This window comes from Oncorhynchus gorbuscha, linkage group LG15, assembly GCF_021184085.1.
Source record: "Oncorhynchus gorbuscha isolate QuinsamMale2020 ecotype Even-year linkage group LG15, OgorEven_v1.0, whole genome shotgun sequence".
Lineage (NCBI taxonomy): Eukaryota > Metazoa > Chordata > Actinopteri > Salmoniformes > Salmonidae > Oncorhynchus > Oncorhynchus gorbuscha.
Window position 1 is genome coordinate 73,019,807 of NC_060187.1, and position 14,719 is coordinate 73,034,525.

The window sequence follows — 14,719 nt, forward strand, 5'->3', positions numbered from 1 at the left end:
CAAAAGGACAGACAGACGGTAGCCATCTTAGTTACACTGAGATCACAAGGACAATTTTACATGATACTCAGGTCAGCTCCTGAAACACTGATGTTTATGTAGAAACAGTAATGCAGCATATTCTTTAAGACACAGTAAGTATGGGTTCATTTTCTTGCCTTTATCCACTTAGCCCCAACGGCACCAAGGTGATAGGAAGCGTGAGGAGTTCTGCTGTCACCACGGACCCTCCAAGCAGCTACCTGTAGACTTTAACCACCAGTTCAAATGACCTCCAGAAAGACTCCAGAGACTCCAGTCATCTACATTTACCTTACAATGCACAAATTGTACTTTTTTAACTTCAGATAGTTCCCGATTGGGAAGTCTCCTGTCGGAAGAACTGGCAGCAATGTTATGGTCACAACGTTTGAATGAAAAGTTGCCATTGGTGCATGGTTGGGTGTATGTTTTCGAAAGGCGGCCCTAAAACTATAGGTGCAGGGTTTCACACGATGGGATTGGAAGGTTGGCCCAAATGCATGATCCATAATGCTGAGGTAAATGTCACCAGTCTTCATGTCACCCTTCACACACAGCCACAGCAATCCTCTCCCAAAAAACAAATTGTTATTATCAGATACAAACTTTTGGACAGACAAGCCAAACTGAATCAAGCTATAATTGCAAACTCTGAAGGCTTGGTTTTGAAAACACATGTAAGCTTTCAGATATTATAACATACTAACTACTCTACTGAATAATCTCATATTGAAAGTGTAATGCTACAACAACACATCGTTGTCAACAGCATGTAAACATTTTGATGTTCCTCTTAATCCCATGTCCTTCCTGTCTTGTCCTTCTTGTCCTGACCTGTCCTTCCTCTCCGGTCCTTTCTGTCCTTCCTGGGATTCCTGTCCTGTCCTTCATGTCCTGTCCCGTCCTGTCTTTCCTTTCTAACACAGTGCTCTCTTACCCAACAACAGTCTCATAAATCTCAAACGCCAACCCCTACTTAGCTCTCCACAGGAGCCTGGTCTGCACTAAGAGCTTTCTTCGACACCCTCCATCGATCCCACAATGCAGTGATGCTGCTGCTGCTTCTTGGCCATAAGCCCCCATATCAATGATTCACAGCATCTAGTCATGAAGTGATGTTCACAGAGTCCTTCTGTCAACGACAACACACACACACACACACACACACACACACACACACACACACACACACACACACACACACACACACACACACACACACACACACACACACACACACACACACACACACACACACACACACACACACACACACACACACACACACACACACACACACACACACACACACACACACACACACACACACACAGCACAGCACTACACCCACAGAGCAGCCATGCTAGACGGGAGGGGAGGTCCCCCATCAATAGGATGTCATTTAAAGAATGCTAAAGAACGATATGGCTAATAAAAACCCATAAGGAAGGTTGGTAGTGGGTAGAGTAGGGAGTAATAGTCAGCCGAGCCAGAGAAAAGAGAAGGAGAGTGATGATTTAATAGAAACCTCAACATCGTTTGATGTTGATCATGATCTCTTCCTGGTGTTCTTCAGCGTTTCTTTGTGTCAGACACAGCAGTTGAGGAAGATACGTTTCACACTCTTATCAGCTCAGAACGAGGTGGAGGAGCGTGTCAAACAGATATATCCAGACAGAGAATAGAACAGACAGAGAATAGAATAGACCTCACTCACATGTCTCACTCACATGTCTCACTCACATATCTCACTCACATATCTGTTTCAAGATTAGTTCTTAGATGTCAGTCCATTTAACATTTTATTTTCACACTACCTGTGACTATATGCTACAATTATATAAGTTGTGTACCTCAATATTTTAACACCCAATTGATAACCGACAAAGGTGTATATTGCTTTTCATAAATTCTCATAATCAATCTTTTTTTTAAATGTCAGATGATCTGAGAAGCAATACATGATTTACTCATCCAAAGCAAATTGACATTTTCCAAGAGGTTTGAGTGTCACACAATCACAACGTGTATTTTAGTATGTGTGGCCCGTTGCTACTGTTTTAACTGTTAAACCTTGACACAATATGCAGAGTACCAAGTGTACCAAGTATTCCCATATCAATTCAATAATTAGTCACCTTTGAAAATACCTGATATTTTATTTAATTGCACAAGATCCTTTACTTGAATGTGTCGACAGTACAGGGTTGTATTTTCACCACGATGCTGAAAGTGTCAACTTGAAAATGTTTCTAAGCATCTCTTTGTTGGGTTTGTCATGCTTGATAGCGCACACCCTGCAATTTGCATTTTTTAAAGTACCAGTCAGAAGTTAGGACACGTCTTCTCATTCAAGGACTTTTCTTTATTTTTACTATTTTCTATATTGTAGAATAATAGTGAGGACATCAAAACTATCAAATCATGTAGTAACCCCAAAATATTTTTTATATTTTAGATTCTTCAAAGTAGCCACCCTTTGCCTTGATGACAGCTTTGCACACTCTTGGCATTCTCTCAACCAGCTTCATGAGGTAGTCACCTGGAATGCATTTCAATTAACAGGTGTGCCTTGTTAAAAGTTTTATTTTGTGGAATTTATTTCCTTCCTAATGCATTTGAGCCAATCAGTTGTGTTGTGACAAGGTAGAAGTGGTATATAGAAGATAGCTCTATTTGGTAAAAGACTAAGTCCATATTATGACAAGAACCGCTCAAATAAGCAAAGGTGAAACAACATTCCATCCTTAATTTAAGACAGGAAGGTCAGTCAATTCGGAGAATGCCAAGAATGTTCAAAGCTGTCATCAAGGCAAAGGGTGGCTAGTTTGAAGAATCTCAAATATGAAATATATTTTGATTTGTTTAACACTTTTTTTGGTTACTACATGATTCCATATGTGTTATTTAACAGTTTTGATGTCGTCACTATTGTTCTACAATGTAGAAAATAGTAAAAATAAAGAAAACCGTGGGAATGAGTAGGTGTGTCCAACTGCTACTGTATTCTGTGTAACATTAGAAAGGATAAAGAGAGAAATAAAAATAGCAAGTAATTTATTTAATGTTATGAGTCATACACATTATAATGTCAACCTTTCTTAATATTATTTGCCAAATCCAAAAATATATGTTGTAATGACATTAATTGTATGTTTATTTGAAATTATTTTAATTAACTTAACTCAAATTGTGATTAAGAATAATTAGGTTTTCAGTCTAATATTTTCCACTTGTTATTAACTTTAATAAAAGATTGAGAAATATTTAAAGTTTTAGTATGCTTTTCATTCCGGTTTGCCCAATGAGGACTTTCTCTCATAAGTCCACACATTCCCATCGTCACAACATGGCTGGCTTTCAGAAAAATACCATGATCACCATGGTTGTCCACTTCCCTCTCTTTCCCCTCTTCCTTCTCCACCTCTTCCTCTTTCTCATCCCCCTCTTCCTTTTCTTTCTTCTCATTATCCTCCACCTCTCCCTCCTCCTCCTTCAGCTCCTCCTCATCTTCCTCCCTTTTCTGCTCCTCCCCCTCCTCCTCCTCCTGCTCTTCCCTTTTCTCCTGCCTACTGCTGAGGGTGCTGCAGAGTAACTTGGCTCTCCAGGGACAGGGATCACCAGCTGTGTGTGAGGAACCATCCAGCTCCCCGATTTTGCGCGCGCACACACACACACACACACACACAGGAATGTACGCATGTACTTATATGTGTACACACACGCTCACACACACACACCTGCTCAGACAGATGTGTGCACAGACACCCATTGACTATACACACAAAAATAGTGACTATTCATCTCTTACTTGCCCTCCATTTCTCTATCATGCTATCATGGAGTGAGAGATGGAGTGGGAGCTACTATGGTGTCTTTCCATCTCAGCATTTTATACCAAACCTGAGGAGAAAGTCTGGGGGTCTATAGATCCGTGTACGTGGTGGTACAGACTGACTGGGCTGTACTGTACATGGGCAGCCTGCAAAATACCCACCAGTGCCTTCTTCCAGTAATGGTAGTAAAAAAAGCTTTAAGGCAGTAAAAGTGTTGGATTTATTATTTCTCCATCTCACCTCCTTAAGTGGACGTTTTCTTCCTGTCTTCCTCTGAGCCAGCCCAAAGTGCTCTGAGACCTGAGCCTGTTCAGCTCAGGATTGGCTCTGGTGATGGGGGGAAAAGGGGTCATAAAACCTCTGTAATTCAATGGCCACCACTAAACAGCCACCATCAATCCAACTATGAGCCCAGCAGCCATGAGGCCAGGATGGAGATGTGTCCCCTGAGTCAGGGAGGGTTTTCTTGGCCTGTCTGGAAAGCCAGTTGGGTGGGGTTTTACTTTTGGAACTTTTCTATTGGCACTAGATGGCCACTAAGCCCAAGGCTTCATGAGGGGAAATGTGTCTTAGGTAGAACATGGAATCCAATATCTCTTTCCCAGAGAAAATCAATACTCATGAAAAGCATGTTTTCTGGAGGGCTTGTAATCAATCAGCAGGACTTCTAGGAGTAATTCCATTTTTTTTTGCGAGAAGAAGACAAACAATATGAAATTATATAGATATGATTTATGAATATGATACACACATACACATACTAACATGTAATATCATATACACTCAGATAGGTACATACCTTTGTACACAGCTTATACACCCAAATCCATATACTCAATATGCATAGAATTTTGATTGGTAGTGAATTGATATGATTGTTGGTATGCTGGAAAGCGAACGCATTAAAACATTTGCATGTGTGGGAGTCCTCTAGCCATAACTATAGAATGTGTTCAGGTGAGATACCTGTTCATTAGGACAACTCATAACAATGTGATAACCCTACTGGTCATAGATGAGAAAAAAAGGCACTAAGGAGAAGGCAGCCTGTTATTTAAGCATTGGCATGAGTAACTGAATGACACTCAATCACTGGCGGACTTCGCAGCATAACGTCTTCACTGTTGTCTTCATCCTTGTGTTGTTGTTGGTAGACTAGCCCAGCCTTCAATTGCTTGAGGTGGGAAGAGGCCTTATTTCTCTTGACAGGATGGTTGAGCCCTTTCACATTCCAGCTAGTAAGGTAGACATCCCTCGGTTCTCTATCAACTCAGTTGAGGTTCTGAATTATTTGGCATACTTACTGTACCAGACATCACCATAGTGCCGTTCCAAAATGGAAATTGTGTTTTTATGTGAAGGATTTAACCTAGACTCGAAAAACATATTAGTCCCTTGGAATCTGTTTCCCCAATAGTACCTCCAGGAATAGCAGCCTCAGATTTAGTTGAGTCACTCTGCGTTGTTCAGTGCACCATTTGCAAATGCCAGAGTAGCTTTGAGAAAAGGAGAAGGAAGAAGAAGAGACAGCAGCTTAATTGGCCATGCAGCTACATGGGATTTGAGTCAGACGAGATGTAATATGCATCAATAAGTCATGCTGCTGTATGGGCCTGGGCCCCGGCTGGGCTGCCTGGCAGAGAAGGATGGGGGAAATCTGCCATGGAGAAATCACTTTAGCTAGCCTAGAATGCTCACTGTGTGTGTGTGTGTGGTGTTTGTGTGAGTGTGTTTGCACGCTTGCGTGTGTGTATGTGCGTTCGCTCGCAATGTGTGCGACTCCAGATGGACTCCAGCATCTCGGCACAGCTTTCCTTCTAACCCTCTTCAATCCTCCCTTCCCAAAGCATTACCCCCCCCCCAGACCATCTAGCCCTTCCTTCATCCCAGCCCCTCCACTCACCAGCCAAACTTCACATTCGTGGTTGATTTGAAACTGAATCGTTGCCAGGGCTAAAGGCATGTTTTAATTAGCAGTATGTCAACACATTTTAATAATTTAAAGCTATTAATGCAAACTACCATAACCAGGTGTTGCTGTACATGATCAAATAGCTGCACGGCTGTAGTAAGATACTTATGATACTGCAATAACAGTCTGTGGATAAATCTTGTTAAATCTATTGTCTCCCAATACAAGTGGAAGCCCTGCTAACCTCCAGTGCAAATCCTGTCCTGATTCCCACCTACATCTAGCTCCTTTATCCACCTACTACACTAAAAGACTATGGACATGCAACCTCCAACCAACTCCCCCAGCCCCAGCTAGAGCCCCAGCCCACCCACCCTATCCTGAGCCAGCTCCTCTCTCCCCTGCCTGCTCTGTGTCACCATGGCAGCTCTCAGAGAGGGGTTGTAGAGACCCTGCCCTGGGGAAGTAGAAGCTCTGCAGTGCTCCGCTCTGTGTCACCATGGCAGCTCTCAGAGAGGGGTTGTAGAGACCCTGCCCTGGGGAAGTAGAAGCTCTGCAGTGCTCCGCTCTGCTGAGCTTATTACTGCCAAATTGTTTGGAACTAGAGGAGGCTCTCTCTGAAAGCCCTGTTTTCTCTCTCTCTATCTCTTTCTGACTCTCTCTTTCTCTTTCTGACTCTCTCTCTCTTCCCCTCTCTCCTACAGAGGTCCTTCTGCAGTGCCATAGTGGACGAATTGCGGGTGTCCCTCAAGTGCCAGCGGCGCCTCAAACACAAGCCTCAGCCGCCCGTCATGGTCAAGACAGAGGACGTCATCAACATGCACACCTTCAACGACCGCAGACTGCCAGGCAAAGAGACCATGGCCTAGAACAGGACTCCCTCTCCCTCTCCCTCTCCCTCTCTCCCTCTACCTCTCTCCCTCTCTCTCTCCCTCTCTCTCTCCCTCTCTCCCTCTCTCCTCTCTCTCTCTCTCTCTCTCTCTCTCTCTCTCGCTCTGCTGTCACTGGGAGGCGTGTAGGGTGAAGAGACACTGGGGGAGGGAGGAAGGGTGATAGTTGATTTATGTGAGTGTATGGGGGGGTAAGAGAGATGGGAGAAGAGAAGAGAGGAGCTGAGCTGCTCTGATCACTGACTGTCTGGCATCGTTGTTTCGAAACACTAAGCTAGAAATGAAAAGAGATTCAACAATGTTTCCTGTGGAAATAACTTGAACCAACCTGGGAGCAATTCAATATGAGTTACCTCATTACTCTACCTGGCAATGCACCTGAGCAAGGAGTGACCAAGTGGTGCCATGATTTAGTATCAAAAAGAGAGAGAGATAAACCCAGGATTCAGAGGAAAGGAGGGATGGCAGGTTAAATTGAAAGTATAGAATATCATACAGCTACTGTATATGTTTGGTTGTCCCTTAGAAATCACAGGTCCAAATTGAATCAATATTTATATGCTACCCAACCACTCTCTCTCTCACTGAGTAGAATCAGGAGAACATTAGGTAGAATCAGGAGAACGTACTCAGTCATAGTTATGGAGCAAACACATACACAGATACTAATAGAAAAAACGGAGAGAAAATCAGTTGGCGAGTGTGTAAAGGACACATCTTGTTATTATTCAACCATAGAAGAAGAAGGAGACCAGATGGGCTAGAAACAGCCAGTTCCAAATGAAACCCAAAGCCCAAAACGCATTGGTGAGCAGGACAGAACGGCTCCCAACATGTACAGAGGCATCGTTTATTCATATGATTCACTGTTGGAAAGAATGCAGTACATTATCCATCAGGCAATAGATTATTTCATGTATTTTGTTTTCAGAGTACTAAACATTTAGTTAAATTATGGGGGATGGGAAAAACATTTTGAATAAAAACATATATACATATATAAATACAAGCAGAGACAGATGACCGGGGGAGGGGCAGTGATGTAATAGAGGAATTAGGTGATAGGAACTGGAAGTGACATGAAGAGTTACGGACATGATGAAAGTAGTAACCTTAGAAACCTTAGTAGTTTGAATTGAAGGATAGCAGGACAGCAGTAGTAGATCTGAAACTAAATTCACAGCAATCACACAACATGAGGAATTTATTTATTCAAGTATTTATTGTATTGTTTTATTTATGAATTTCTTTATTTATATTTTCATGGACTGGATTTTCACAGCAGCTGCAAGGATACAGTACACACCTCATTTTCAGATTTGATGGGTACAAATGTTTTGGTTTTATTTTTTGTTCAATGTCAAGTCTCAAGTTTCTTTTTGTACTCCAGTGGCTTTTATTTTAATAACAAAATCCTCACATTTACTTGTGCAAATGCAATTTCTATGAAAAAGTGTTTTTGTACGAAGAAAATAAAACATTTTGTAATAATTTTTATCAACAAAAAAATGTACCACGGGTGTCACCACAGCAGACAGCGCGACTCTCTCCACTGTGGGCCATGTGGGTGTCCCAAGGGATAGCAGCCCCATCTAGGATAGCCCCGTCAGGCCTAACACAATCCCCTCCAGGGGGTCACGAGAACAACCCCTCCATGGACCGGCCTCACACCAATGGGGTCTCCAGAGCATTCTGGTTGAGCTTCAGTGGCATAATACATGTTTTGGAAAAAACTATTTTTATCATGTAAAGGAATCATATTTAAAATAAAGATATTTTTACTTCAGGTGAAAAGAGTAATGATTAAACAATAATTAGAACAATAAATATATACATACACACACAAAGAGGTTGAAGTGAAGAGGACTGCCAACAATGCTTATCATTCTACACCCCTGACTTCCAATAGACTGCTAGATTTCAGTGCTGAGAAATTGTGTGTAAATGGTTTTAAAAACAGAGAAATATGTATTTAACAGAATAAGGAACACCTAATTAATTTTGAACATGTTATGAAAACTAAACGGAGTGCACACAGTTTACTGTTTGAAGTTGATGCACAAGTTTAAAGAAAATAAAAAAAAATCTTCACATCTTTGTGGTGTCGTTCATTTGACACTAAAGCAAAATGCTTTGTCACCATTACATTGGTACAGCTTGGATCAGACGCTAAACAGAACAAAGAGCAAAGTGAACAGAAAACACAATAAAAGACTGATGGAATATGGGATATATATATATGTATATGAACACAAAACTCGAATGAAGAACAAAGCAAGTCGACGATGGGCCCAAAAGAAAAAGGAACCACAGCATTTGAACAGAAAGATAATAATAACGTTTTTTTACCATATAACGTTGACTGTGTGCGCTCAGCCTGCGTGTTTGTACTCCATATCCTTCCATCTGGAGAGCAGCTGTGGAAATACTGACATGAATGAAAAAACAAAGGGCAATCAATCTATTAGGTCTATTTGAAAAAGTGTAAATGTTATTCATCTTTAACAGCCTGGTCCTCATGAAAGGATTCCTACTTGAAAGACACAAAATGTACAGCAGATCTGCCATGCTTACCCATTAATGCATTTATATTAGCAGTTAGGAATATTGGCAAAATAAATGATTATGCTATACAACAACTATACAACATAGGGTTATTCAATATGTAAGCATATAGAGCAGTCATGTCCCAGACTGCGTGTAGACTGAGAGAATCTGCCAGAACTGAATGGGATGTGTGAATTCCGAACAGCATTACTTCTGGTTTTGGGGTTTTCACACTGGTTAGTTGGACATATCAGGTTTGGGCAAAGGGGGTGCTTAAACTGCTTCGCCTGCAGTGCTTTGTGCATTTGCGCACATGGATCGGAAGGAGGGAAGCTGAGAGTTTCCAGGGCGGAGACTTCATTTCTGCCGGAACTCTTCATTTTTGACACCTGTGAACACTAAAGTTAATCACTTACGCAAGGTTTTTACTTCTGGGTTAACAGAGATGAATAGAGCACTTGTACAATTATTCCCAAGCCATTGAAACGAGACAGATTATATAAATGCACGACTCTATGTGAGAGAAATCACATGCACACTTAATGCTCAAATGTATGTGCATATACAATGATAAGCGGGTTCCAGTGACTCACAGATTTTATTAGATGGGGATTGTTGTGGTTGGGGAGATGCTGTCCTTGATGGCAAGAGGAGAGGAAACTGCCTTGTAGCGTCGAGGAATTAACTATCCATAATGATTTAAAATAGAGGGAATTAACACAGAGTGTGATGAACAAAGCCAAATGGCTGTCGTTAAGGGACGGTGGGGGTAGTGGGAGTGTGGCGGTAGCCTGCATTACTTGTGGGCCACGGTCACCAATTCACTCTGAAACAGACTCAGTCAGCAAACACAGGGAGGGTCAGACAAGGACACCGCTTCCTCTTAGCCAATCCCTGATCTGACGATGACCCTTGACCCACAACCCAGGGTATGACTCAGCAGAACGCTGCGGCTAATCAGATTAACTCTCCATCCTCACCCTGACCTGAGAGGTGGGATGGATAGGACGAATGGGATGGAATGAAGGCCCAGGGGCTGTCAGGGGCAGTGTTGTGGAGATGCAGCCAACAGATTACATTTAAAAACATTTGTACTTAACCTGTCTAACCTGCTGGTTTAGAAAGCTTTCCTCCTTATCGACCTGACCTCAGTTTGCCAGTTACTTCATTACTGGATGTAGAGGAACCTGAACACTGTTGGCCTTTTTTGTTGTGTGTTAGTTGTGGCGTAAATCTGCTTCCATTCGTTGGTGAATTTTAAATTCAAAGTATCTGATAAGTGCAGCTCTATCTGAGCAAGCTTTATGAATAAATAGCTTTTGAATACATTTGTAAAAAAAAAATCTAATGGAAATGTACTTGTTTGAAGAGTAATAGATAAAATTTGAGGTTCAACAGAGGCAGAAACCCTGGGATGGCTTCACCATGGATTCATCTTAGGTCATTCAGCAGCAGGAAAATGCTCTGTCCAAAATACATGTCTAAATAAGGTAGTGGAACAGTGGATCCTGCCGGTCCACACTGTCTTTACACACAGAAAAATGAGCAAAACAAACAGTGATGTCAGTGTCCAGCCCACCGCCAAGATACCAGCTCATTAAAAAACATTCCGATGCTAAGAAAACACATTCTGTGGAGGGAGAAAACATCCTTATCTGTGCCCTGCGTCCTCAGGACTAATGCTGCCGTTGTGTGGATCGTTAGAACCTAGCCTGTGGTGTTTTTCTTTGTGTGTGTGCAGTCCCACAGCCTTGTTCTCAGCCATTCCGTTATCAGATTGACGTTTTCACATAAGGTGCCGCATCAGACTGGCCCTAATCTTCACGCCTCTGTCAGGCCAAGGGGGGAGGGGTAGAACGGAGGCAGATAACAAACGCACACGCCGGATCCCATTAATTGGCTAATTATCATGGCTGGTGGGGAGTGCCAGTAAACTGGAGATGGGGAAGGTAAAGCCGTGTCCCCTGTATGCTCCTCTCATCCCCCAGTCAAACCCTGTTTATCAGTCAACAGTTTTAATGAAGACTGAACAGGACACAGCCGTACGTGGTGGCGACCGAGAGATGGCCGTCGTCCTTGAGACATGGGGCTTCAGGCCAAGGGTTTTGTTAGTTGTGTATGAGGTTCTCTCTCATGGCTAGATATGGAAAATGATTGAAGTTTTCATTATTTCTGTATACTTACTAACAAGATAACCATCTTGGCCAGGTCTCCCTGGAAAAAGAGATTCCTATCTAAATTGTTTTATTAGATCTCTCTATGTTTCTCATTGACCTGTTTTAAGGACAGGGGAGGAGAGGGGAGGGGAGGAGAGGAGAGGAGAGGAGGAGGAGAGGAGAGAGAGGAGGGAGGAGAGGAGAGGGAGAGGAGAAGAGAGGAGAGGAGAGGAGAGGAGAGGAGGGAGAGGAGAGGAGAGGAGAGGAGAGGAGAGGAGAGGAGAGGAGAGGAGAGGAGAGGAGAGGAGAGGAGAGGAGAGGAGGATTTTGGACAAAACCATTTGTGTTGGAAACCCACCATGAGTTTCTCTGATATTGTGTTAAACCAGAGGTGTAAACCAGCCCAGATCTACTGTATCATGTGGCAAAAGCAATAAGACCACCATCAGCCAAGCAGAGATGAGATTAAACACACAAGATTCCAAAGCTAAATCCTTCAGATGAAAAAAACAAGGGAGAGAGGGTGGTAGAGAGGGAAAGAGAGAGAAAGAGAGCGGTAGAGAAACAAAACATCCTACGTGGAATTGTGTCAAGATGTGTGACACCACATCAGTCAGCATTCAATGCCATTTCCTTTCTGTGTGCCTTGGCACTTGTTAAAAGTAAAGGACAGTATGGAGGATTCCCCCCTAGCAGCCTCTGTAGCTGGTAGAGATGATCAACCCAGCAAACACAGGGCCTGAATGGTTGAGAGGAGTTAACACAGGGCCTGAATGGTTGAGAGAAGTTAACACAAGGCCTGAATGGTAGAGAAGTTAACACAGGGTCTGAATGGTTGAGAGGAGTTAACACAGGGCCTGAATGGTTGAGAGGAGTTAACACAGGGTCTGAATGGTTGAGAGGAGTTAACACAGGGCCTGAATGGTTGAGTTAACACAGGGCCTGAATGGTTAACACAGGGCCTGAATGGTTGAGTTAACACAGGAGTTAACACAGGACCTGAATGGTTGAGAGGAGTTAACACAGGGTCTGAATGGTTGAGAGGAGTTAACACAGGGTCTGAATGGTTGAGAGGAGTTAACACAGGGTCTGAATGGTTGAGAAAAGTTAACACAGGGCCTGAATGGTTGAGAGAAGTTAACACAGGGTCTGAATGGTTGAGAGGAGTTAACACAGGGCCTGAATGGTTGAGAGGAGTTAACACAGGGCCTGAATGGTTGAGAGGAGTTAACACAGGGTCTGAATGGTTGAGAGGAGTTAACACAGGGTCTGAATGGTTGAGAGAAGTTAACACAGGGTCTGAATGGTTGAGAGGAGTTAACACAGGGTCTGAATGGTTGAGAGAAGTTAACACAGGGCCTGAATGGTTGAGAGAAGTTAACACAGGGTCTGAATGGTTGAGAGGAGTTAACACAGGGCCTGAATGGTTGAGAGGAGTTAACACAGGGTCTGAATGGTTGAGAGAAGTTAACACAGGGTCTGAATGGTTGAGAGGAGTTAACACAGGGCCTGAATGGTTGAGAGGAGTTAACACAGGGCCTGAATGGTTGAGAGAAGTTAACACAGGGCCTGAATGGTTGAGAGGAGTTAACACAGGGTCTGAATGGTTGAGAGGAGTTAACACAGGGTCTGAATGGTTGAGAGGAGTTAACACAGGGTCTGAATGGTTGAGAGGAGTTAACACAGGGTCTGAATGGTTGAGAGGAGTTAACACAGGGTCTGAATGGTTGAGAGGAGTTAACACAGGGTCTGAATGGTTGAGAGGAGTTAACTCAGGACCTGAATGGTTGAGAGGAGTTAACACAGGGTCTGAATGGTTGAGAGGAGTTAACACAGGGTCTGAATGGTTGAGAGGAGTTAGGGCCTGAATGGTTGAGAGGAGTTAACACAGGGTCTGAATGGTTGAGAGGAGTTAAGAGAAAGCACCCACCACCAGGGCCTAATGGCCTGTGACCAGTTTACACTGTCTGAGAACCACCCAGATGTTATGGAATGGTTGACCAGAGTTAACACAGGGTCTGAATTGAGAGGAGTTAACACAGGGTCTCTGAGACCCTGAACCCAGATGTAAGGGTCTGAATGGTTGACCAGATTACAGAATGTTGAGAGGAGTTAACACAGGGTCTGAATGGTTGAGAGGAGTTAACACAGGGTCTGAATGGTTGACACACCCAGATGACCTAATGGCCAGGGTCTGACCAGATTACACTGAATCTGAGACCCACCCAGATGTAATGGCCTGTGACCAGATTACAATGCCTGAGACCCACCCAGATGTAATGGAGCGTGACCAGATTACACTGTCTGAGACCCACCCAGATGTGTTATAGCGTAACCAGATTACAGTGCCTTAGACAAACCCAGGTGTAATGGAGCGTGACCAGATTACAGTGCCTGAGACCCACCCAGATGTAATGGAGCGTGACCAGATTACAGTGCCTGAGACCCACCCAGGTGTAATGGAGCGTGACCAGATTACAGTGCCTGAGACCCACCCAGATGTAATGGAGCGTGACCAGATTACAGTGCCTGAGACCCACCCAGGTGTAATGGAGCGTGACCAGATTACAGTGCCTGAGACCCACCCAGATGTAATGGAGCGTGACCAGATTACAGTGCCTGAGACCCAACCAGGTGTAATGGAGCGTGACCAGATTACAGTGCCTGAGACCCAACCAGGTGTAATGGAGCGTGACCAGATTACAGTGCCTGAGACCCACCCAGGTGTAATGGAGCGTGACCAGATTACAGTGCCTGAGACCCACCCAGGTGTAATGGAGCGTGACCAGATTACAGTGCCTGAGACCCACCTGTAGTGAGGATATGGAGGAGATGTGATCTCCCCAGGGTAGTGAAGCCATTTGTGGACATTTCATGCCATGGACCAGGATAAAAGGGTGTGACGGAGGATAGCTGGAGAGGAGTGTGTGGTCTCTGATTCTGGTCCAGGGGACTTGTGGTCCTTCTGTAGCTCAGTTGGTAGAGCATGGCGCTTGTAACGCCAGGGTAGTGGGTTCGATTCCCGGGACCACCCATACGTAGAATGTATGCACACATGACTGTAAGTCGCTTTGGATAAAAGCGTCTGCTAAATGGCATATTATTATTATTGTTATTATTATTATTGTGTCCTTACACACAAGCACACACACATGCACACACACACTGCCCTAGACCACAGCCAGGGGTGGCAGGTGCAGTGCCATCGGGATATTAAACAGTATCAGCACAGATGCAATGTATGTCTGCTCTCTGCTGTATTAGCCAATAGCGGTATCTCAAAGCAAAACACACAGAAAATGAGAAATTCATTTGTAAATCCCTACTTAATTTTTTTACTGAAGCAACAAGGTGATT

General features: G+C 43.5%; 1 protein-coding gene across 2 annotated transcripts in view; it reads left to right on the forward strand.

Annotated features, from left to right (window-relative positions):
- Positions 1-8,744, forward strand: part of LOC123997959 (glutamate receptor ionotropic, kainate 2-like) — a 277,808-nt gene extending 269,064 nt beyond the window's left edge. Inside the window, exon 17 of one of the 2 annotated variants that reach the window (XM_046302713.1) lies at positions 173-2,452. In XM_046302713.1, coding sequence (XP_046158669.1) covers positions 173-271 — 99 coding nt within the window. In that variant the 3' untranslated portion in view covers positions 272-2,452. Of the gene's footprint in view, positions 1-172; positions 2,453-6,473 lie in introns of those variants that run through there. The other variant, XM_046302711.1, reaches the window with a different exon arrangement.
- The last annotated feature ends 5,975 nt before the right edge of the window (positions 8,745-14,719 follow it).